Source organism: Centruroides vittatus, unplaced genomic scaffold, assembly GCF_030686945.1.
Source record: "Centruroides vittatus isolate TY-2023 unplaced genomic scaffold, ASM3068694v2 scaffold_386, whole genome shotgun sequence".
NCBI lineage: Eukaryota > Metazoa > Arthropoda > Arachnida > Scorpiones > Buthidae > Centruroides > Centruroides vittatus.
Genome location: NW_027122706.1, coordinates 8444999 through 8472709, shown reverse-complemented (window position 1 = coordinate 8472709; position 27711 = coordinate 8444999). Strand labels below are relative to the sequence as shown.

Here is a 27711-nt window from a genome sequence, read left to right as displayed (position 1 = left end):
ATTAACGAACTTCACTACAACAATATAATATTGCATAATTACCTATTTCAAAAAATATTTCCAAATTAGAAATTCATAAATTTATCAATTCCTTACTAAACTTACATAATGTATCACAAGAAGATGTGCTAGACATAATTCAAATAACCAAATCAATTAACCCAGTCATAAGATTAACATTTAGCAACAAGCAGATCTGAGACCAGATTTTTACTGCTTTTATAACAAGAAAACAACAAAATCTATTGGAAGATTGGAAAAACATGCAAATCTCATCAGACCTTACTAAGGAATCACGGAAAAGACAAAAACACTTACTTCCATCCTATTATGATATAAGAAAACAAAGTTGTCAAATAAAATTATGCAATGATATACACATATAAATTAAAAAAATATAAATAATTAAATTTTATTTATGCAAATGAATGATAATTTTCAAAATATATTTTATCATTAGAATTAATAATAAAAATAGGTTATTATAATTTCTTAAAGAAATTTAGAATAATAAAATACTATAAATCCTGTAGCATTTCTTCATTAATACAATTAAATCAATAATTATTAATTATAAAATATTATTATTAAATTACTTTACATTTTTTTAATGTATTATCTTTCTTAGATTTGTTAGAAAATACCTTTTAATATAATTTAATTTACATTCATGCAACAAAAATAACTTTTTAAATAATAAATATTACCAGTTATTGAATTTTCTGTTGAAGATTTAGAATCTTTGACAATTTTAGATGATGCATCTGATGTTATTAAAGATTTTATCTTTTTTAATTCACATGCTTTTAATTCTAATTTGCATTGTTGAATATCCTAAAAAAAATTGAATATTCATTAACTAATTATTTCTATCAGATAATTATTAGTTTTTTAATATATTCTTATATTCAATTTTTTATCTCATGCAATAATTATTAAAAAATAAAACTGTAAATTACACATAGCAATCTTACAGGTATCTTATATAGAATATTTTAGTTAATAAAATGTACTGTATCATGTATTTTGCCAAAATGTTTTATTACATTCAATTATATAAATGTTCATAAATGCAACTACTCGATAGTATTTATTAACAAATAAAAACTTATTCTTTCTAGCTAAATCAATTTATACATAAATAAATTGATAATAAACTGACCTTTTAGCATAACACCGAATTTTAACGAGGCAAAGGTGATCCGCACCACCCAACATCAAGAACATCTGAGAACTCTGGAGGAAATTGAAATTTATAAAGCCGATCGCACAACAACATGTATTAATTTCAAGGAAGAAAGGAAACTCTCCACTGCTTGGCAGTTTTTATTAGAAGAAAGGCCGTAAATCAGTTGACGTCACGCGTATTTATCATAGGAGGCGCACATCGTTCCCAAACGGAATAAAAGAAAATTTAAATATTTGGAACGGCACGCGGTTGCCCAACGTACTCGATCGTTTAAATTACGGAACACGTTCCATTTTTTATGCTGTTCGATTATCAAATCCAGAATTGGCCTGAGGAAGAGCCCAGGAGGGGCAATGAAAACGTTCGCCATTTAAAAAAATAGTTCGCACCGGTTATCGGTTTTAGAAGGTATTTAATTTTTTTCTTTTAGCATGTTTTCAGAAATTTCAATATATATGTAAAGCAAATGTTTTTGGCTCTTTCAGGGGCTAGTATCAGGCTTTTTATCAAAGATTTTTTTAGCTGAACTTTTCAATTTGGAATACTTTTTAGAAAGAATGTCTTTCAAAAAATATTCCATACAAAGTTCTCAAAAAGTGTTCCATCTTTCAACTTTTAGTATCAATTTATTTATTAACAAAATAAATAATTTTAACTACATAATGATCTATATAAACATCGTAAAAGATTGTAAAAATATCTCAGGATTTAGTAAATAGGAAGTTGTAACAAATTCAAAATTTCAATAATTTAATTATTTCTATTTCCAGAAATTGTATTTTTAACAGTTTAGCAGTTAAAAATTCCATTTTAAAAGGAAGCATTAAATTCAAATAAAATTTAACAAAATAATAATTTTTACTTTAATATAAAAAAAAAATTTTTTTCTATTCTGACTGCTTCAAAGATTATTAAATGGTACAGAGCACTTTAATCTTACTAATCAAGAATATATGTAACACTTGTAAGATAGCATAAAATACAAAAATAATTAAGATGTAAGAAATGAATTCAGAAGTAAGATTACAAAACAGAAAAAAATATCAGTTAATGTTAACAAATTAATATAAGACTAGCAGAGAAAACATTGATAAAAGTAATATGCGAAGACAAAAATAAAAATTTTAGGATAAGGGAAAATTTATGCATTTGAAAAAAAATTTGAAAGAAAACATCAACATTGTGGCTTTAAGAAAATGGAGAAACTTACAAAAAACTACAACTGTACAAGTAAACTGGAACTATACATGCAGAGAATCACACCTTAACACAAAATTTCCAGCAAAGAAACATTTCCTGAAGAGGACCGATAAACTAGTGGCCGAAAATGTTCGAGTACTGAATTTGAGTGCTTCTTTGCTCTTTTATGAAATTGTTTTATTATTTAATTTCAGTAATTTTTAAATAGCATAATATTGACAGCAATTAGTTCCAATATCATTTTTTTTTAAACATACAATACTGTGATTTCAAATACTAAATTAATTTAGCAACTCTAAAGCTATCTAATACAGTAAAATTTCTTTATTCAAACATTTTAAATTGACTTAAATGATCCTTTAGACTGTAATTTTTTCTGAAGAAAATTGTTTAACATGATTGAAAAGCTTGAATAAAGAAAAGTATTGTACTTAATAGTTATTTTGTTTAGTTTTATAAATACTTTACTAAGCATTTACTATTGGCAGACAAATTTACTAATATGTCATAGAATATTCAACATTTTAAAAAACTCAAAAAATTCAAGTAAAATCTCAATAAAAATACATTATAAGTGTAAGCTGTTATTTGACAGAAACTAAGAATGTTCTTCTCAGTAATTCTTAACATTATAATTTAAATTTTTGTCTTAAAAATTTTGTCATTTGCTGAAAACGAACTCTTAGTTCAAAAAGATTTAAATTAAATATATTATTTTTTTTATTTTGCTAATATTCTATAAATGAAGCATTTAATTTATAGTTTACTGTAGATTTGTTTTTCATGGATTTATTACAATTTGATTTATTAAAATCTAGCAGATGAGACTAGCGTTGTTCGGGTAAAAAGTAACAACAACAAAGGTTAAAATTATTAAATTATTTCATACTTTTAATCCTTTTATTATATTATATTATAGTATTTCATTTATACTTACAAAGGTTTATCGCACTAAGTGACCAATCTAACATATTTGAAAAATTTTTTTAAATTGTGTACAGTAGATGAATAAACAATCCTTACATGAGATAATCTTTGTAGTTATATAAATCAAACACTATAACACAAAAACCATATGAAGAGTTTGATTATTTCAGCCTAGCTTTGTCATGTTTATCATGATACTTGCACAGTACAAAATGATACAATCTCATTGATCAAATAGACACCAATTGAAAATATATCTTAAAAAATTTAAGATATCATATTTTTTCCTAATGTAAATTCTAAGAAACTGTACCACTTGCAGTTGAATATCAAATGGTAATCTGCCAACCAATTAAATTTCGCAAAAATGGATCATATATTTAAACTCAGCATCCTCGAAAACCACTTAAAACATTTTATGCTCATCAGTAACCTTGTATTATACAATTTTTCCTATTCGAATGCCATCATATCACTTGTCTGATAAAAAGGAGACTGTTGCGAAAGGAGGTCGAAGTAATCCAACCAAAAGTAATTGTTGACCTCTTCCCGGAAAACAGAATGGTCAACGACTATTAATAATTAAAAAGTGATCCATGTTGGATGGGTTGTGATGGCTACACACGTAATTGAAGTTGTTAACCTTAACATCAGAAAGATTTCATATGATTTATTTAAATAAAAAAAATCTTGTAAAAATGCTAGAATAATTATCTTTATATGATAATAAAGTGTTTACATTTTTGCAACAAACTGTATGAACTATGTGAAAAGTATGTTCTTGTAAATGCATTTATAGAAAAATTATCAGGCTGCAATTTGAAAAAATTCTAGACCTATAAATTCCAACTGATATATCTTGTCTATCTGTGTGTCTGTATGTCCTTCCTTAATCTCAAGAAAGGTGTTAGATAGACAAAAGTTAGACCAGATATGCTTAGGAGCAGGAAGCCCAGATTAAATGTATATGAACTTCCGATGTAAACCGGAAGTCACGTTACATCAATTCAAAATTTTTCCTCAAACAGAGTTAGATAGATGACTGGCATGACTCTATTGCTAACATGAAACTATGAAGTACAGGAGCAAGACAGTACTAAAGAAATTGAGAACATTGTGACAATGTAACATTAAACAATCACTCATTAGAATTAGTTTGGTTTATTTGGTTAGTGCAATACGACATGTTAGCAATATGCTGAGGAGGATGCATCCTGGGAAGACTTTTATGGGAAGATGGACACTATTTAGGTGTTACTGTGAAGATGGATGCTATTTAGGTGTTACTAATGTGAAGAAAACCCAGAAAACTCCAGCCCAAACCCCCGACTAACTACCAGAGTTCAGTGGTTTTATGCATCTGGCTACTGGAGGGCACTTATTAGAATTCAGAAAGTACTGTTTTTAAAAATGGAAAAACTCAAATTGTTAAATATGGAAAATTAAATTATTGCAGACTTTTCACAGGATATCACTTTCGATTTCCCACAGTCAACAACATTACCAGGAAATAACATTAAATAAGATGAATTCATACTTACAGAAGTTTTCTGTATTATTAACTGTATTTTAGAATATTTTCTTGCAATTTAAATTTAGAAAATGTAATTGCTAATTTACATTTGATTCAAGCATTCTATTTGCTCATTTACAGGAAGTGCCATCTATTGGCACTATGTGATAATGAGCAAATCAAATGTTTTACATTTTCTTAAATTTTTGCCAATAGATGGGGCTATGTGTAAACCAGCAAATCAAATGGAGAAATTAATTGATTTAAAGAAATCCAATTGATATTTTAGGATGGGATGTTCAACATTATCTAAGTTGGTGGTATAAAAACGTAACTGCTGAGTTTCGTAGCAATTGGTTTAATGGCCTAAGCGTGTATAACGAACAAACATCCAAACATTCTAATTTAATTTATATATATAGATTAATTTTTAAAATTTGTTCTGTTTATAATATTAATTCTAAAAATAAACTGGATACAGTTAAATTTATATTTATATTTAGATAAAAGAATTATAGTTTGTATCTTAACTTTTAAGTTAACAATATCCATTATTATTGTGCAATTAAAAAATAAATATTTATTAAACTGAAATAGTTTTTATAAAATAAAAATTAAATTAAATGTAATCAATTAATATATGTATAAGTAAATTATAATTTGCAAAATTATTGACATCTAATTAATACTTACTATATTTGTATCTGTGATTGTATCAACAACATCAAATGAACACAATGAACCTATTTGTTGTAATTTTATAATTGGTAGATTAGAAGCAAATTCCATTAAGAGTTGTATCCTTCTATCAGATAAATTTAATTTAAAACTTGGAAGAGAAACATTAAGTTTTTGCCTATAAATAAATTTATGAATTAATAAAAAAAAATTTTCAGTACAAAAATATTTTTTATTTACAAATTCATAATAATAATATATATTTACCTAGGTAATTGTTTATATTCAGCTTTAATACTATTGGAGAAGAGTGTTTGAATTCTTGCTTTAGGCAATAAATGAATATCAGATTCTGGTAATTGTTTAGCATTTCTCCATTCATCACCTATATTCATATTATATAGACTTTAAAAAATTTTTCAAAAACTAATTTAGATAATGATAAACTAATAAAACCTTACTGTTATATTAAATGAATAACCTTTCAACAGTGGAACAGTTAGATGTGGCACTACCACTTAGTTGTGGAGAAGAAATGTGGGAAATTTTTAAAGTATTTTTTCACATGCTTTTTCTCATTACTGTTTCGGAAAATGATTTTGTAAACAGTTACGTCTAGTAAAGAAAAGTCTTTTTTTATTGTTACATAATTGATTTTTTATGTAAATTTTTTTTCGCGGTAGTTTTTGGCTAGTTTTTGGCGATACCCCCAAAAGAATTTAGCGAATATATAAATCCCTCACCACTGCCACACAATTGCCCTTGATGAATATATTCGTTGCTCACTGCTGAGTGGTTAACATTATTTAGACAACAGTATTTAAACATCTAATTCCATATGAAACAGTATCATTTATTTGAAAAAATCCTTAGAAGTTGTTGAAAAATCCAGTAAAAGTCTCAATGTGACACTTCTATTGATTTCAGTGACACTTCTAAACATGCTTTCCATTAGATGTCAATAGAGTTGTTCAAGAATATTCCACTGCTTATCTAACATCTCTGATAGAGTTGCCACAGAGAAAGATCTTGCTGGGCAAGATTGGATGCACCATTTCAACTTGTTCTAAAAGTATTTGATTGTGTTTAAATCAGAATTCAATGCAAACCTTTGAGACAGCCTGGAATGGTGCATCCAATCTTGCCAAGTAAGATACTTCCTCCATGGCAACTCTAGAAAAAGCTTTCCTAGAGAAATAGAGGAATATTCCAGAATAAAACTTTCGATGTTTAGTGGAAAGCATAATTAATAGGCTATTGCAATAATTAATTCCAAAGATAGGCCTTTGTAATCATCATAAATATTACTTCTACTTCTTAAATTTTTGTTAATTTGTATCAACAAAATTTAGATACACTGATTCCCATGGTTCTCACCCTTCATAATGTGGCTGTTGGCCATATTATTCGCGTATTTTATGTTTTTAATATGTAATATAAGTTAGTGTTAGCAATTCCTTTGTTTCTTTTGTCTTATCTATCCTCCTTTACTTTCCCCACCACTCCTTTTTACCCTTTGGGTGGGATTATCGTTTCTAAGAAAGAGAACGAATAGAACAATAGAGGGGACGACGCCGAGGGTCTCGACGAGAGAAAGTAAATCACTTTTGGACTGGACTGCGGAGAAAGAAGGTGTGAAAAGGAAGCAATCTCGACCGGGGTGTATAAGTTAGCAGCAGAGGAAAAGAAAAGGACACGACGGGAGAGTGAGAGATTCACCAAGAACACGGGAAGGCTATAAAAATCAAACAGGACTCAAGAGCGGTATCCCACCAAAGTATTTCAATCTTCGTCTATTTCTATCTCTACATGTATATCTTTGTTCTTCCCCTTAGTTATAAGTAGGATAAGTTTTAGTTTTAAGATCTGCACGCGTATAATTTGTCGGGTTTGTTTTGAGCGTGCCCTTTCGTTAAGCTTAATGACTGAACGACTGTAAAAGGATTTTTCTTTGTAAAGTTGGGATCCATAAAGAACCTGTTTCTGTTCTTTCTGGCGAGAATAAAATCGTACCTTTGTTAAAAGTAACGTGTTTCGATTATTATTTTGTGTCAGTCTGTTTGCGGAAACCATTACACCTCGCCACGAATCTTCACAAAGAACATCAAATTCTTGAACTTTGAGTTATTTTCATGTTAAATTTGTAATTTGTTCCAACAAGACTTTATGTCAACAGTAGCCAAACCATGGCTTGAGAGCAGTGTGCATCTCTTCTAGACCCTTACTCTGGCTCCCATATACAGCAATTTATTTTTATAAACTTGGTGCATACTACTTACACCTATATAATATTTTTGTAATTTTTCTGACTATTATGATCTCTGTGTATATTATACTATGTAAGTGTAATTCTCAACTTAACCTCAAACAAGTAGCTGAAAGCTTAGGGTACATTCAAGTCAAAGGAGTTAAATGATTGTTTACCTAGTCAGTCAATCATAAAGTATCAGTAAAGTAAGAGTGATATTTACAATAGAACAGTGATAGTTATTTAATATGTAGTTAAATTATTATAAATAGATGATACAGCTCTCCAATAGGCATTCCAATAGAGGATATGGCTCTTGTTAATTTCCAACAGGCAGTGTATGGCTCCTATCAAGACAAGGTTTGGCCACCACGTTTGTTTTATATATTACTTCTGTTTAAAAAACTTTTCAAAAAAATGAATGATTTTATTAGATAAATATACTGTCCATGGTCTATAGAAAAAGTCATTTTGAGTCAAAAGAAAAACACAAACAAAAACAATAACATAACTTATGACAGACATCATATGAATGAATGAGTGTTGTGATCTTTTAGCATTGAGCATGCTCAAGCATTAAGTTTGTGCAGGTGCTAACTCCAGTTTACAGTATTCCATTATCTCCCATTTCCTGAAAGGTTGAAACCTTTCATGAAAGTCGAAAGTTTGGTGCATAAATTTCCAATCATGAATGATCGAATTTCTGAACATTAACATCCACGAACATTAATGGTTTAGTATATATTATTTTAGATTGTGCAGATATCTAATAATCAACAATATCATTGCCAAATTAAACAACTGTAGTAATAATTTATGACTAATTTTTTGTAAAATGAATAATATATTTCTGAATAAAATTATTTTGTTTTATATTGTTGTGCACATTTTAAAGCATAGCTTAATTAATTTAAGTAAATAAGCTTCATTATATGAATTTTTATGTATTTTTATACTTTCCTTCGGTATTAATCAAATCAAGCTGTAAGTCAGCAGTTTTAAATAAAACTTTATTAGCAAAGTTGAGGCCGAAGTTTTAAATGCGAAAACATGTACATCGGACATTCAGCACCGCTTTCCTTTAAGCCTAGAAGTTTGACAATGGTGTTTGGAAAGTCAGTGGAATCATGCTCAACATTCCAAATGCCATTGTCAAACTTCTAGGCTTACAGGAAAGCAGTGCTGAATGTCCGACATACATGTTTTCACGTTTAAAACTTCAGCCTCAACCTCGCTATTATCTTCTAATAAAATAGTTAGTTGAAACTTACCTGAATCAGCAAACAATATTTGAAAATCAGAAAGAACTATATTAAATCGGTCATATAATCTTTCTTCAATTTCCATCTTTGTTGCTTCCTTAATCAACATAAATTCATATTATAATTTTAAATAATTATGTTAATCTAAATCTTTATATATTCTACTCTATTTACCTCAAGTAGAGTTGATTCAGGTTGAATATCACTGTTTATTATTAATCGGCCCATATCAAGAACAAGTATTGTACCAGCTCTGAAATTTCATTAGTAATATTTAACTTAATTTTCATTATATATGAGGGTTGATCAAAAATGTCTGAGACAGAATTTATTGTAGAAAACCAAAAGCAATTATTAGTCACTGGAATTTATCTCCTTCAAGGTATGATCCACCAGAAACAATTTTAGAGGTTGTTTCACTTTTTCATGCAATGTCTGATAAGTTGTTTGGCAATGGCCTACTGCTATGTCATGCTCAGTTTTATCTCTGCAATGTCTGATATTTTTTCTCCTTCAGGGTGCTTTTGAGCCTGGAAAAGAAGTTACAGGGAACCAAATCTGGTGAACAAGGTGGGGAACTACAGGGATGCTATGCTTGGCCAAAAATTCTGAGACACTCAGGAATGCATGACAAGGCACACTGTCATGATGCAGAAATTAGTTACAAGAAGACCATTTCTAAAAGCATTTCCAATAACCTGCATCTCTAAAACACTTCAGAACAGTTCTGTAATATATCTCATCAACATCTCATGGATCCATTTCAGTGATTCATCCCTGTATGTGGATGATTATCAGTTAAAGTCTTGCCATTTTTTGATATATGAATACTACTCAAATGTTTTGGCTGATGAGCAGTTTCTGAATGCTTGTTAAAATATTTTGTACATTTCAGTGATCATTTTACCAATTTTCCAGAAAACTTTTCAGGCAAACACATTGGCTTGCTCAATTCATCAATATTACATGACAGAGGAAACACATGCATGCACTGTTGCTCAACTCATTGACAATTGAATCGTGCTGCCACCCACTACTCTGGCACTTGGTATCAGGTGATATAGTCAAATATCCACTATGGTTTCTACAATACTACTATTAGGCCGCGACTCCACTAGCTGTAAAAGGGCCGTAAAACCCCTCGCCGTAAAAGCTTTTAATCACGTGACCATGATATTTTACGCCTAAGCAGGTCATAAAACCAATGTAAAAGCAAGTTGAGCAGTGTTCAACTTTCGAAGTGAATACGACCGTAAATTGGTACCATCCACCAATCAGAAGTCAGTGAAATCTAGGTCTTTGTGACACGGTGCGAAAATGGCGGAAAACGAGCTTTTGTGTACGTTCTGTCGCAGCTACTCTAGAAGATCTGGAAAGATTTATCGAAAACATCCGAAAGTATTCATGTATCTACGACAAGAGGTATCCCGATTATAATAATGGATGCCTAAAACACGCGATATGAACGGCCAAAGGAAAATCCTTCAATTTAGAGGAGTATATAATAAAAAAGCTAAGCTTATAAATGCTGTATATTATCTTAATAATATAATATATAAAAGTCAATATATGAAAGTAAAGATATTACTTTTACTATATTTGTAATTATAGTAGAGAAAACTCATAGAAATATAATTATTGTCTTTATATCGATATATCACGTATACACTGTAATAGTACTGTCGCCGTAAAAAGCTAGCCGGACCTCCACCGCAATCCGAGCGCAAACGCAAATAGGTCACGTGATTAAAAGCTTTTACAGCGAGGGGTTTTACGGCTGTTTTACGGCTAGTGGAGTCGCGGCCTTAGTGTTTTTTTATAAAATTTTTGTCTCAGATATTTTTGATCAGCCCTCATAATTTATTACTACATACTGGTACATACAAATATTATAAATATTCTGTTGAGATATTAGATTTATTATTAAAAAAAGTTCTTATGTGCAGTAAATTAATAATATAGGCATTCTTGGAATACATTTAAGTGATCATTTACCAATTTTCTAGATTAATGTGATTTTTCAAAAATGTATTGTTTAGAGTAAAAATTAGTAATTAAATTAAATAATAAATAATATTTACCGTATATCTCAGCGGATAAGACGATAGTTGAACCATAAAAAATGGCCCGAAAATCCAGAGTCGTCTTATACAACAGATACAAAAAAAAAAAATTAGATTGAAATTTATATAAATTAAAACCATTATAAAAAGACAGACAAACCGTAATTATTTACTAGAAGAGAGTAGGGTAAGTACACAAAATAGAATAGCCCATAGGATGTTTTTGTAAATAGTCAAGGTCATTACCTGAATGCTCGAATTAGTGTGAATGTTTGCAAAAATCGCCAGATGCAAGAAAATAAAATTTGTTCTTTCGAAAAATTACAAATAGGACATAATTCCATATACACTATACAGTATTATTATTCAGATAATGATTGCTGATCTAAACTAAATTCATAGGCCATTGATAGTTTGGGGGTCATCTTATAGGATAGATATGCTAAAATTATAAAATTTTGACGAATATTTATACACTGTCTTATCTGAAGGTCGTCTTATCCACTGAGATATACGGTAATAATAATAGAAAAATCTATCAAATTTGCTAATTACAGTAGAGCATCAATTATCCAACTCAATTGGGGACTGGGGTTGGTCGGATAACTGAAAAGTCGGATAACCAAAAAGTATGAAAAAATACATTATTAGTATAGTGTATTAGGCCTTGTTTAAATACTAGCCTCTCTTTTATGGTCGAGCCAGTGCTGCCAGCTAAAACATGCAAAAATTTAACAAAAATAATATTAAAGTAGCCAAGACATAACCAAATATTGTAGTGCCACATCACTAATGGACATTTGAATTTGCCGACTAGAACGCGGTCGGTTAACCGATAAGTCGGTTAATCGGGGGTCGAATAATCGATGCTCTACTGTATTTCACAGTGGTCAATTTTGACTTTTATGTACAAAATAATTTTTTATGATATGTTCAAAACTGAGCTCAAAACAAATATAATAATTTAATATTAGAACATTAGAATTAATAAATGACTATGTTAACTAGGCACATCATGAAATTTTTGGTAGAATTGCTTTACTGGAATTTTTGATAAAACAATTGAATAAAAAAAAAGGAACATTTTTGCATCATTCCAAAGTTCAAATTATTATCAACTCCAAATACATCTAAATCCAGTTACAAACACAAATTTATTAACTAAACTAACGTTTTTAACTTTGGAGTTGATTATAATTTATGAATCAGTTTTTGCAGTGATTAGTTCAAATTATTATTCAAAGTCAAATGACATCGAATTTAATTAATTGAAGTTTAAAGTAACTGATATTTATATTATAAATAATAATTATTATTAGTTGTTAATTAAATTTCAATTGATAAATATTAACATTCAAACATTAAATTACTTTTGAAGTGAGCCATGCTCTGGAATGACGAAATATGGAGACTTCAAGTCAATACTCAAATGGAATGCAGTCTGAAAAAAAAAGAAAAGACTTATAATAATAATTATCATCAAACAGAGATGTTTATTTTGTTAGATTAAGAAAACAATAACAAAGATATTAATACTTTTTATATTGACACTTCCAATTTATTCAGAAGAGAATAAGATTTTACATTAAAGATTAGCATTTTAAATGTAGTTAAATTTGTAAGGAATAAATGAAGTTCATATATAATTCTAACAAGAAATATTTCAGATGATATGAAAAAATTTATGAGGGATTGCTCTTATTTAATTTATTAATGATCAGAAAAATATTCAGTATCCTCAAAAAGTTTGTGCATTTTTGAAGCAGGAAAAGCCAATTGAATATATTTATGATTTCATCACAAAAGGTATTTACTCAAATTTAAGTCTCAATATTAGTTCATATAAGACAAAATTTGACAGATTCTCTGCTCTTTCAGGTCAATCACTTCAAGATGCAGTAAAATTCACAGAACATTTTGTTAAAACATATTCAAATGATTTTAGAAAGCATATTCTCTTTGCTTGAATTCTTAAAAATAAATTGAAAATAATGCATTTTAATATTACTTAATATAATAAAACTGTAGTATGTTAGCACTACTTTTCAGTTATTCTAAGATTTTCTGTTATTCTTTTAGATTTTTTTTTTTTTTGTAATGTTATTGATGATTATATATATACAATATATCATCAAATCTGTAATATAATAGATTGAATGATAATATATTTATTTTTGAATAATTTCAGGCTTTTTAAAATGTACATTGACAAATATATTAGTTATTGCATGCTAAGTTAGTTATAAAATAATTCCTTTTAAAAAAATTTTGGATTTTGGATCTTCTCAAATATATAGTCCAATACAGTAATTATAGAAATATTATGCTTAAAAAGTAAATGAAATTATAAAATTTAAATTATCAAATATAAAAAAGTAATACATAAAAAGTTATGTGGGTAATTCTAATATTACCTTATGATTTGTAAAAGCGTATTCTAATCCATCACGTGTTATAACTGCTAAAGATTGTAACTTTTCAGTTGTTACTTTTTTAAAATCTTCAAAAGTAATAGTTGGTATGTAGAAGAAGGCAATTAATTCTTTTAAAGCATGCTAAAATTTAAATAATCTACTATTAATTTAAATTCAGATTAAACAATATACAATACAAAATCTAATTATTTTTCTGTTTAATTTAGTTTTATTCTATTTTTAAGTTATACACAAACTTTAAATTCTGATCTGCTTTATTTACAAAAATTAAGACAACATATAAATAACTATTTGAATAAATAAAAATATTAAATTATTACCAGTATTAAAATAATTCCAGACATAATCTCAAAATGATTTTTAAGATTTAGTGATTTTAAATTAAAAATAATCAATCAAACAAAGAACTAACAATTACATATTTTAATGTAACGAACACTATTAGATTATTAGAAATAAAAAATTTATTTACTGACTAACATTTCTAGACCATTTCAGATCCAGCATCAACTCAATCAAATTATAAATAATATCTTCCAATTCATTCAGAACAGAATAAGATTTTATATTGAAGATTAGCATTTTAAACGTAGTTAAATTTATAAGGAATAAATGCAGTTCATATATAATTCTAATAATAATTCTAATAAGAAATATTTTTGGTAGTATTAATAAATAAGAAGAGCAATTTTAAAAACAGTCAAAGTCGAAAATAATGTTGTGTTTTAACTTCTACTTTACCTCATGGTATACAATTTCCATTGGTTCAGCATTTATTGTTAATCCATAGTCTGCTTTTTCATGCAAAGGATTTTTTTCAAAGTCCAATGCAAAAACATGAGCAAGATTAGATCCTGTAAATATGATTTTTTTTAGTTAAAATATTTCTTTTGAAATAGAAAATGATTATTGTTAAATGAGAATACATTACCACTTGTAATATTATCAGCTGTCATTATTGGAACAAGATCATTTTCTATCGATGCACCTTCCACAACAAAACTTTCAGTTCTTGCAGAAATCTTAAATGCCTTATTAGAAGGTCTTGTTTCTATACTTGTCACAAATTGAGTTAATGTAATAACAAGAATTTCCTTATCAAAATTAATTAGAGAAAATGTACAGTTTGCCAAAGTAAAATTTAACTTATGAGCAATATATTGTTTTAAAGTTTCTAAAGTTTCATCATCAAAATAGCCAATGGCTTCATATAATTTTTGTTTTTCTTCTTGTGTAAGTCTTGACCAAAGACTTTTTTCTCTCTCTCCCAATACTTCAAGCTCATTTTCTTCTTCTTCGGAATCTAAACCAAACCAAGATTCCCACCATGATTTATCTCTTTTCCTTATTATTGTTTTTTCTGGCTGTTCTTTAATAAACTAAAAAAAGATTAAATATATAAAATAAATAATATAACAACCAAATCAATATAATTCAGACTTAACTATAATATTAAATTAATAAAAGATTATTTCTAAATATTAAAGGTCTCTTAATTTTCTACAAGAAACATTTTATTAAAAAATAATTTGTGTATGTATTTAGATGAAATTTATTGTTTAGAGTAACATATATACAGGTATGTACATAAAACAATAAAAAAGTCCAACACTGAACTTAACTAAATATATAAATAATATTTCTTTTACATTCTTAGCTTTCCTCAGATGAATGATGCCACAAAAATTTATAGAATTACATGAAATCAAGTAATCAAGTTATCATGCAATGAAAGTTTTATTTAAAATATTATAATATAATAAATAAAGCATTTCATAGCTAATAATTTAATACTTTTAATTTTGAAGACTTGCCTAGAAGTGTACATTCAAGAATAAACAGGGGTTACAAAATAAATTCCATTCTTCTTCATATTTTATCATTCTTCTTCATATTTCTTCTTCTTCTTCCATTCATATTTTATAATGAATAAATCACAAATTCTCTGTCTTTACTAGATTTGTCTGTTTTAGATTGATTATAGTTCTTTGTCTAATATAACCTTAAACTTTCCAGTTAATTTCTTTCACATTTGTTCTAACGTTTTCGGCCCACCCTGGGCCATCTTCAGGAATACAATGAATGAACGTGCAGAATTAGAACGTATAGATCGAATGCAGCCCGATTCAAATTACTGTGAAACGGTTAAGTTTGTTGATGGAACATTCTCTCGTGCTATGATGACGATATGGCACGTGAAAAGATCTTGGTGTAAATTTACTGCATAATCGTTAAAATGAATGCTTTACGACTCAAATATCACGTGATTTCCCTTCATAGCAGTATTTCCACGCTTGTGAAATGCTAGCCGCATCTTTATAGTTAATGCATGTGTTTTTCAATCCAGCCTTGTAAATTTCTAGTGTTTCCATTATTCTAAGCTGGTCTGTGCGGTGGGTGAGTCTTATGATACGAGCATTTTTTAGATCTGCAGTGATACCCGGTTCAGCAGCTGCCTGCGCAAGGGCGGTGGTACGTTTCTGTTTCTCTATGTCGTACCGGTGTCCCTTCAACCGTTGTTGTAGGGAGCGTTTGGTAGAGCCCACATATAACATGTTTAATATTATAATAACTATTTAATAATAACATGGTATATGTGGGCTCTACCAAACGCTCCCTACAACAACGATTGAAGGAACACCGGTACGACATAGAGAAACGGAAACATACCACTGCCCTTGCGCGGGCAGCTACTGAACCGGGTATCACTGCAGATCTAAAAAATGCTCGTATCATAAGACTCACCCACCGCACAGACCAGCTTAGAATAATGGAAACACTAGAAATTTACAAGGCTGGATTGAAAAACACATGCATTAACTATAAAGATGCGGCTAGCATTTCACAAGCGTGGAAATACTGCTATGAAGGGAAATCACGCGATATTTGAGTCGTAAAGCATTCATTTTAACGATTATGCAGTAAATTTGCACCGAGATCTTTTCACGTGCCATATCGTCATCATAGCACGAGAGAATGTTCCATCAACAAACTTAACCGTTTCACAGTAATTTGAATCGGGCTGCATTCGATCTATACGTTCTAATTCTGCACGTTCATTCATTGTATTCCTGAAGATGGCCCAGGGTGGGCCGAAAACGTTAGAACAAAAAGCGTTTAGTATGGCAGCATTCTATAGTATGATGTGTGTGCCGTTATGAAGAAATTAACTGGAAAGTTTAAGGTTATATTAGACGAAGTACATTCATCCAGTTCGTTTGGTTGATGTGAGTTGGGATTATAGTTCTGATTTAATATCATTTTTTGATTATCAAAATATTATTACTGGTATGTGTAGATATATTATTAATTTTGCTTTAAATATATATTAATATTTATTATTATTTTGCTATATTTACCTCTAATTTTGTTTCTTCTCTTGCCATTAAAATATTTGCTATATCCATATGATCCTCTAAAAGCTGCACATCAAGACGAATTTCAGTATTGGTAGGATACAAAAGTTTCTGTTTATACATTTCTTTATACCTTCTGTATCTTTTTCTAAATATAGAATTTATTTAAGAGGTTAGTTGGTTGAAATAAATATTACAAACATCAACACCAAATGAATAAAAATTAATACAAAATAAAGAATGAATGAATGGGACATATACCATATGTATCAACATAGACAATGAGAAATTTAGTTTTTTTGGTATTGAATTGATTTTATTTTAACTAAATTCTTCATTATCTACATTAACCAAAAATACTTTTTCAAATATCACAGTGATAAAAATATAAAATATTAATTACATTATATCTTATTAGAATGATTATATATTTATAATAATTATACCTATGTTCTTTTATCCTTTGCCAAGAATAAGGACGGATATATTCTTCAACAATTGCAGTATATGCATAATGCCACCATTCCTTAGCATGGCCATGAACAGGAACATTACAGTGATATTTGGCAAAGCGTCTGTTTATTTCCATTCTTTCAAATGATTTACTTAAATTCAATATACTGATATACTAGAACAAAAATTATTATAAAAAAATTAATGTTTAAGATATTAAACAAATAATAAAATACATTTCCTGTTAAATACAATTTAGAAATATTTTTGTATAAATTAAAATATCATCATTATTAGTAGTAATCCAAGTTATTACTATTATTATTATGAACTTGGTGAAGAGCATCCTATTCAGCTTAAATGCTGGTGCCTAGTACTATGAAGAATCAGAAAAAGTTAATGTTATATTTATATGTTGTTCATATATGTATCTGTGTTTAGAGACTTTCCTGACTATGTGATGCGTTTAGTATGGCAGCATTCTATAGTATGATGTGGGTGCCGTTATGAAACACTAATGTTTCAAGACTTTTGTTTAGTGTATATGGCAAGATGCCATAGGATTGTAGGATTAGATAAAACTATATTACTGCTACTATTAATAATTAAGTGCTAAGTAATTTGGCCTAATGATAATTAGGGAAATAATGAATTGAAATGTGGAATACAGAATTCATACAATTTTAAAATTACAATATTTTAGAATGGCTTCAGAAATGAGGTGGAAATAGACAAATAAAATACTATATTTCAAGTAAAAATAAAACAAAAATGAAATAATAAAACTCACACCATTATGAGTAAAACACAATAATAAATACTTATTAGCGAGGATGAGGCTGAAGTTTTAAACATGAAAACGTGTACGTCAGACGTTGAGTGCCGCTTTCCTGTAAGCCTAGAAGTTTGACAAAGGTGTTTGGAAAGTCAGTGGAATCATGCTAGACATTCCAAATGCCATTGTCAAATTTCTAGGCTTACAGGAAAGTGGCATTGAACGTCTGACATATACGTTTTCACGGTTAAAACTTCAGCCTCAACCTCGCTATTACCAATAAAAACAGAGAATAGTAAAATAAATAAACTATTTATAATATCATATAATAGTAGATAATTTTATCAAGTTTAATAAAATACATATAAATTTTTCACATATGTATATAAAATTCCTATAATCCATAAAAAGAATTATTACATTTTTCCATGTCTAATTTAAGGTTTTGAAATTAATAAAATAAATGATCATTGGAATTTTGACATTTATGATTAATAAATTCATGTTTAGCAAGAAATTATTATATCTATTACAAAAACATTAATATGTTTACTTTTTGCAGTATTATATTAATACTTATTTCAAGATCATAAAATTTGAAAAAAGGTAGCATAGTCGTATAATAATTTCTCAAACAACTATTGTGTCAAAATATCTGGCTATTAATAAAAATTGCAGCCCAGTATTGTGACGATGTCACAATAAATAATCGCTCATTTATCTTTTTATCTTTCAAAGTTAGAAAAATGTACATATATGTACATGTTTCTTTTGTTGACCTTTATATCTTTAAACTTACTATTTACACAAATTCAACAATAGTTATAAATTGTTAATGAAAGAACTTTCATCTTTAGAATAATTAAGGCTGTTTTAAATAAATAAATGATTTTTAAATAACTACTATTTATAATAATTCATTTAAAAATATTTAATTTAAATATACTTATAAACTGAATACATGACTCATCAAAAGTTTAAATTTATTTTTGTCTTAGATGGAATAAACCTGAATTATTCTAAATACAAAAGTACTTTCTTTATTGAAAGTACTTTTTAAATATTATATTGTCAAATTTGTGTAATTAGTAAAAAGCAAAATTACAGTCAGCATAATGACTTCAATTACAACTAATGCAAACTTCATTTTCTCAGCTATAATTCAACAGCATTGGTATGTAATTATTGGAAAAAATTCTACATGCTTTCACAGACTAGAATTATTTAGTATAAAAGAAATATTAAAATATATACTTGATAAATGTTACATAATATTCAACTATACAATAATAAGTTTTTTACTTGCTTGATCTATTTATTGTAAATCAAACTTTTACCTGTTCTCTTGAAAGTTGTGAAGCAGCATCTTGTAATAAGAAATCAAGCAGAAGTTTTGGCACTTTTGCTTCACTAGATTTGTTGAAAATCATTTTCACTTTTGCAGAAACTGGTTTCATAACTAAATAAAAGTGAATACTTTAATTAGATTAAATTTTTTAAAAAATCAAATATTAAGGAATTTTCAAAATAAAAGTTTAATTGATTTTTCATGAATTTATTTCAAAAAACACTTTAACTAATAATATTTTCTTATTAAGAATTGAAATAGTGTTCATAATCATATCTTTAAAAAACAACATTACATTTTTTTGTTAAAACTTAAATACCATCTGTTCAGATTTAGATAATGGCAAATGTTTTCTTTCTATAAGTATTAAAGAAATTGATTTGAATGTAATCTTTATTTAAATATGCTTTATACATTAAATTGATAATTCAACAGCATTGGTATGTAATTATTGGAAAAAATTCTACATGCTTTCACACACTACTGTAAGACAAAATTTAACATTATTACCGAAGTGTTACATTAATGAAACAACAATTTATTGAAACTGATTTATGATTAGTAAACATATCATTGCAAAGAAAACTATTATAGGCTCTGATTGATTTTATACAAATCTTACATGCAAGAAATTAACAAAAGCATTATATTTGTAGAGCCTGAAGAAGCATTATGAATTATAAAAACATTCATTAAATGTAAATATTAATTGCTGGCGAAGTAAAAGTTGCTTATTTGTGTTGATTATATTTTTAACACAGTTCACTTGAAATATTTAGTAGATCAGTTAATGTTATGTTGTAGCCACTATTACCATTTATTCTTTGTCTGCCTATGCAAAATATGCCATATAAATTCAATATAAATGCACAAATTCAATTTGACTTATAGTTGAGTTTTTCTATTCGAAAAAACCTATACAATGATATAAATGACTGGATATAGTTATATGTATCTATGAATAAACTGCATGTTAAACTTGAAAAACATGCCTCTGGTCATGATGCAGCTTGTGTGTTGCTACTTTGCATAATGTGATTTCAGGAAAACTGGAAGCACTGTACTTTGTATTAAATGTTGCAATATAATTGTCATTGAATTTATCAGACCACAACATGCTTTCCATTACATATTAATTGATATTTTGTTTTAAATAAACTTGTTAGCATAGAAATGTCTATCCTCATCCATGAAACCACGTATCTACTTTACATTAATGCAAACTTCACATCTAATAATCTGATAATGTAATAATGGAGGTTTAACTGTACTTTAAATAATAATTTATTTTTGATTATGTAGTTAAATAAAGATTGATATTTATTAAAACTTTAATAATGGATTAAAGATATAATTCTTATACAATATAAGTTCATAAAGAAAAATTTTAATCAGTTAAAATAATAAAATGATTTTCAAAAGTTTCTAAAAAAAATTACAAGAATTTAAATTCACAATAATTAAGTAATTACTGTATTACTCAATTTAATAATTATTCAGTTTTGACTGTTAAAGGTAGATAGTAACAAATATTGTAAATAAGTTACTTCAAAGAGATTTGTTTAAAAAAAAAAAAAAAAACTAAATATTAACATATATAAATAATAGCTCATAAACAATTTTTAAATTATTAAGCCAGACAACCTTGTTGAAATTATCAGGCTACTTTTGGTACAACTAACTCTAGCTGAATTAATTATTAATGTGTAGCCCAAAAGTAGCCAGATAATTTCAACAAGATTGTTTGGCTTAATAAAGTTAAATATGCTTAGATACATTAAAATATGTAATTTGCTAACAAATTACAACTGAAATATACTATTAAAAGTAGAAATCAATATAAAAATTATTATGAAAACATTTATAACTTTTAATTACATACCAAATTCAAATTCATCTCCATTCATACTGAAAGTAGCAAGAGCTTTTTTCATTGAATTCTAAAAGGAAAGTAAATTATTTTAATCTGTATAATTTTCATTTAATTGGATGTTTTTAAATATCATTTAAATAACTGGTTAACAAATAAAAATAAGAAAACTAATGGTTAAAAATAATTACACTTGTTCTTTCCCACTTGTTTTCTTAATTATTATTAGTTTTTCAATTTATCACATAATAATTAATTTTATAGATCATAAAATAATTATTATAAGTTTAGTTCCATAATTTTTAATATATTAAAATTACTACTATAAAAATGTAAATCATAAAAATAAACTTATTAAAGAATTACAGAGTTTCTACCAAACAATAATTAACTTTAGAGAAAAAACAATCTGTAGTGAATACTCCAAAAACAAAATCAGGTTGCTGATTGGTGCAATCACATTATACTTGTAAAGTCAATGTGCATGTTAAGATTTTTAATATAAATTGCAATTGATACATCTTCAGTCCAGAGATGAAATTTTTATTAAATCAGCATGACGCTAATCAGACAAAGGAATTCTGTGCTAAAGCTTTATCAATTGTAATTTATGTAAAAGTTTTTCTAGTAGCTGTAAAGAATATGATACTAAATAAAGCATAAGATAATGCAGAATACCAAATGTAAGAAAAATCTGCAAATATGTTGATGTAAAAGTTTTGTGCTAGCATCAAAACAAAAATGAAAAACATTTGATCCAAAGCTAGCAAATGTATTTTTATTAGATATGAAGATAATGTTAAATGATATACCTTATTTGAGCCAGAAGTTATATGAATAATTGTAAAAACATGCACAGTTTACAGAAAATAACTTTTTATACAACACTAGATGAAAATGAAGATATCATGAAGAGAAAAAAACACAATAAAATAAAAAAAGTAAAAACATAAAACAATGACTGTTATGAAGATAGGATCCATGAATCAACAAAAAATAGCACAAAAATAAACTCAGAAAATGAAGATAATGAAAATGATACTATAATATAAATTCAAGTGAAATTAAGAATGATGAAATAAGTAAATATAATGAAATATATAATCAAAGAGTAAAGAGAATAAAAAGTGATTCACTCAAACTGATGGGCTTTGCTCATCACACTTCCAATTTAGAACCATATAATTCTTAAAACTCCTATAGGACCAGATTTAAAAACTGGATGGAAGCAATTAAAGCTGAAATCAAATCCCACAAGAAAAAATAATTCTTAAACTTGGTAAAACTTGATGGCCCAAACTAGTGGAGGTATTGAGAAGATTTATGACTTCTCTGAATAATTTATTTTGTACCATCAGAATTGCACTGTATTATGATGTAAGGATATTCATTCAATAAGACTGTTATACAAGGTGTTTCAAAAAACATACTGACAAACTTTGGGGCGTAATAGAGGACACCAAAACAATCACTTTTTGATAATAAACACACATCTAAAAATGAGCCAGTTTGACAATAGAACAAATTATTTGAAATTACAGCAGGTGTTCCAAATGGCAACCATGTACAGTACTTCAATACAGAGATTGCACTATCATGGATTCACAGACCCAACAGAATATTCCTAGAATAGCTTGCATGTATGTGTAAGATCGTCTGGCCAAGACTCTTGCCAGAAGATCTTGATGGCTTCTTGGAATACCTCTCTTCGTACAAGCATGCAGCTTCTTGTCCATTGCAATTTGCTTGATCATAATAAGATGCATCTAAGCCAGTTCTTCAAAAAAGAAATTATTGACCATTTTGAAGAATTTCAAATATGTAAATGAGTAACAAATGAAACATGAAGGTATTTGAGATTGCCAGCTCATAGTAAAAACTACTACCTTTTTGAAAATTTTAAACAACCTTCATTAGGATAAAGGTATTTTTATTAATGTTTTTTATCGCAACATAACAACAAAAGCAAGAAGACAAACAAAAACAAAATAATTTTAAGATTCTTACTGGATGCCACAATTTGGCCAACCAGTACATGATGGTTCTAAATTATAACTAATTTGCTCTATTGACAAAAATGGCTCTTTTCAGACATGGGTTTATTTAAAAAAAGTGATTGTTTTGGTGTCCTCTGTAACTCTTCAAAGTTGTTAGTAGGTTTTTGAAATACCCTGTATACAAAATAACCAATTTGAATACTTTTAACTCTGCTTCTTTGTCCTTTGGTTCTACTGTCAGTAACATATTAAGTTTATGATATTATTAAAATTCAATTTTTTCTTTGTTTACTTTGTGTTCTATCATACAACCATCTTGGAAAACTTAAGAAACATACCAACTTAACAGTAATTTTAAAAAACCCTCTTCACATTTTGAAATATGAAAAATCTATATTATTAAAAATATACTTAGTAAAATGTATATTAATTTCTGTAAAGGATCAAGTTTTTATAATTTCAGGCCCTCAAAACATAAATGAATTTAAATTCAAAAATATTTTATACTTACTTTCCAAAAACTTGAATGCATATCTCTTAATACTAAGTTTTCTGGGTGGCATACTGGATTTACATATATTGATAGTGATTCCAGCTTCACTAACTGAAAAATTTTTTATTAATATAAGAGAATGCATTTTGTTAACTTTCTATTTTAATAAGTAAATTATCTTCTCAAAGTATTTGGACACTCTTCAGCAATGTAAATAATAAAAACTTATTTAAATAAGGAAGGAATGATTTTAAGAAAATGTTGGAAACACCAGAGATATCAGTAGCACTAAGATAAGATGTGGTATAGAAATAAAGAACTCTAAAGGCTTGTTTAGTCTAACTTCACTAGTGGATGTCTCATCAGTAATTAGCAAACTATAAATCATACTACAAATCATTGCATTCTATAAATCATTTGGATCTCCCAAAATCAATAACAGTTGATGTAACGAAATGAAAGATTAATAGTCATGCAGAGATTAAAAAACAATTTAGAAGACTATTAATATTAATGAAAATTAATCTAAAAATTAATGTAATCTCTCAGTGATCCCATTAATTAACAAATGGGAATCACTGAAAAATAAAAAAAAATTATAAAAGCTGTTATAGGTAGCTTAAGGAAAACATTAGCTCATAATTGCAAATTGTAATCATAATTATCAATTCTCAACCTGTTTTTACAGTAGAATTACTATATAAAGTCTAGTACCAAATAGTTTTAAGTCCTTATCACAACAACAAATGCCAAATATTTATAATGCTGTCAGTGTAATGCTGCCAAATATTTATAATGGAAAAATAATCAATAGAATGAATAGTCACATTAAACAGTTAAATTTGGGTTTAAAGAACACCTAGAAAATATTACCTAACACATTATATTGTCCCAGCAATAAAGTTTGAATAATTCATTGATTGGAGTTAATTCTCAGAGATTCTTGATACAATATCAAACAGACCCAAAAGTACATAACTCATTAACATTTTGAACAACTATATTCTGGAAATTTAACAGAAAGAGGCTGTTTGTGTTCAGCACAATGATGTTAATTTTATAAAGCTAATACTGTTCACGTCAAAAATAAAATTCAAAAAATGGCTTGATAGAATATTATCTCAAAATATCTATGAGATAACTTAGAACACTGGATCAACATGAAGTCAATATATTTTTTCCCACTGATGCATGTATGACTACATTAAAAAGAAGAATGGCATAATTCTGATTTTCTACCATCAACTGGTCAAAATCTTTCATGAAAGATTATGCCTATTATTCTTAATATATTTTTAGTTAAAAAATGATTGTCATGTTAGTCATTTCCTTATTAAACTTTTATATTTTTATATTACTGATGTCTGAATACTTTTGAGAAGTTAAAATATATAAATTAAATTCATAAATTAATATATAGAAGAAATTTTTATGTATAATATAGTACCTTAAATATACTTTTGGCATCACCATCTATTTGAGTTGGTTTCCATTTGTTATTTGTAGTAATGGCAGTAAGACTCTGAATAAGCATTCCACAAGCCAATGCACTGTGACCACTGACAATGTCTTCGTATCGAATATGTACATTCTGAATAGATACCTGAAAAAAACCAATAATATGAATTGTATGTTTTGTATACAAAATAAAAGAGATATGTAATTTCTTTCATGGTTTTTAATTTAATTATCATTATAATTTCTGTGTTTTGAGTACAGGTGGGGAAATAAAAATTATTATTTGAATTTCTAATAATAATAATTAATGAACTTCAGGATACACTTTTTATATCTTATAATTATCATCATTTAGTATTATTATTAATTAACTTGTACATTATGTTTGTATATACAGATACACCTCACTTTACAACCACTCGCACTTACAACCAATCGAGTTTCGACCTGCAATTCAAGGAATCCTCTTTCTCAGCTTGAGTGTCTGTCAGTGGCAAATGGTGACATGCGCACTAAGCATACTATAATAATCTTATACTACTATAATAGGCTAATAGCATACTATAATAGTCTTTTTATGAATAAATTTGAAGTTTGTTGCATAATTTTTATAATTTTACAGCAATCCTATATTCCTGGTGCAAGCTCGTTGCTTATCAACAAATTCGCTTAACGACATAGTCGTCGGAACAGAACTTGGTCGTAAAGTGAGGAGTACCTGTATAATTATACTTAAGTTTTTTAGATTGATTTTAATATTATATTAAATATTTTAATTAGATGATAATCTATTATACATTCAGCAATAACAAGTACGACAAGACAAATAGCTCCTTAGTCATCTAATACAGTAGTTTCATTAATGCAGAGATTGCTATTTTTTTCTAATGTGTTTGCATCAGCAATAAAAATTTCAACAAAATGAAATTTAAAAAATTGTTTTACTCACATTATTTAATATAGTAATTAAAGAAATAATTTTAAATTAAATTTGAACCAAATGTATTAGAAGCTAACATTGTGCTTAAATGACAAATAGATTTATACAGATTATCAACAAAAAGTAAAAATTAGAAAATCAGCTATGTTTAAAGAAGTTCTTTAATCATGATACATACATTTTTAAAGCTTTCTTAGCTTAAGATGCAATTCATTATCGAATTTTAATATAATAAAAAATTTCAAATTTTAATATTATTTTAATATTTAATTTTTAGTATTTAAATGTTTTTAACAATAATTAATATTCTTAAATTAACCAAAAATACTAAAACTTTTTAAATTTAAAGTGGTTTTGATACGTTTGGTTAATTTAAGAAAAAAATCAGAAAAAATATCATTGTATTAAAACTGTTTAGACTTCTAAAAAGTGTGGTATCATTAAATGATAATTTCAATGAAGAATAGCATAAATTTTGTTAGGATACTGATATCAGTTTAAATTACCTACTCAGAAATGCTCGTTTCTTCATGTATATAAGAATTGTTAATGTGGTATCATCTTTATGATACGTAAACCATTGAATGAAGAACGATTCATTCACCCACAAAAATAGTGTGAAATATCACTTAATTGTATTTACAAGATTAAAGTGTTCAAGGATTACTTATAATTATCTGAACCAATTACATGAAAACTAAGGTAAATGCACTAATGACATACTTTAAAGCTACAGCTCTATAAAAGTTTATGAACTTTATTTAGTGCAAAATTAGTTTATTCAAAAATACTGTGGCCATCGGCCACAGTATTTTTGTTGTATATTTTTGTACTTTTATTTATTAGTTTTAAGTCTTTCCTGTTTCTTTGTTCTAAAATTCTTTCTAGAACGATCTTTCTTAATCCTTCTCCCGTGGGGGTAAGATTACCAATTCCTAGAACATGTGAAAAACAAAAGAGGGGGTTAAGCCCGGAGATAAAACGGCCGGAGAAGGGTCTTTCGGGTGGTGAGATCCCAAAGAAGAGGCACAAGGAAGGCAGTGCTCAAGAATGAGTAAAAGAAAGAAAGAAAAAGAATACAAGAGACTACAAGGTGTTGAGGGATCCGAAAAAGAAGTGGAGAACTGCGACATCTAAGTAGAATATTGAGACCAGTGAAAGATAAGAAAGTCTACGGAGAGAGAAATCAAAAGAATATTAATATAAAAGGAGAAAAGAATCAGAGAAGGTGTCTTACCCCAAGATTCATCGATTCAGAAAAAATACCGGGTATTTTCTAGTCTTCCTCTCTATCCTTTATCCTTAATTAATTTCCGTCTTTTTTTTTCATTTCCTTTAGTTATAAGATAGTTGTAAGTTTAGTTTTTAAGTTAGAATAAGTTAGATCATCCCACGTTCAATTGTCATGTGCTAGGAAGTTTTTTTTTGTTGGTTTGATTATAAAACGTTCAACGTCTGTGTATCTTGACTAGGATAAGATTGTAAAGTTGGGATCTTGTAAAAAGA

At 27.6% G+C, this 27711-nt stretch overlaps 1 protein-coding gene across 6 annotated transcripts in view; it reads right to left on the bottom strand.

Annotated features, from left to right (window-relative positions):
• Positions 1-27711, bottom strand: part of LOC136988851 (intermembrane lipid transfer protein VPS13A-like) — a 368680-nt gene that overhangs the window by 237649 nt on the left and 103320 nt on the right. For all 6 annotated transcript variants that reach the window (XM_067286838.1, XM_067286837.1, XM_067286842.1 and 3 more), the window contains 15 exons: positions 25255-25410; positions 23826-23918; positions 21330-21387; positions 19437-19558; positions 17318-17499; positions 16875-17019; positions 14447-14894; positions 14257-14369; positions 13495-13635; positions 12451-12521; positions 9192-9270; positions 9027-9114; positions 5775-5892; positions 5523-5685; positions 708-834 (listed from right to left, as the gene is read on the bottom strand). In XM_067286838.1, coding sequence (XP_067142939.1) covers positions 708-834; positions 5523-5685; positions 5775-5892; positions 9027-9114; positions 9192-9270; positions 12451-12521; positions 13495-13635; positions 14257-14369; positions 14447-14894; positions 16875-17019; positions 17318-17499; positions 19437-19558; positions 21330-21387; positions 23826-23918; positions 25255-25410 — 2104 coding nt within the window. The remainder of the gene's footprint in view (positions 1-707; positions 835-5522; positions 5686-5774; positions 5893-9026; positions 9115-9191; positions 9271-12450; positions 12522-13494; positions 13636-14256; positions 14370-14446; positions 14895-16874; positions 17020-17317; positions 17500-19436; positions 19559-21329; positions 21388-23825; positions 23919-25254; positions 25411-27711) is intronic.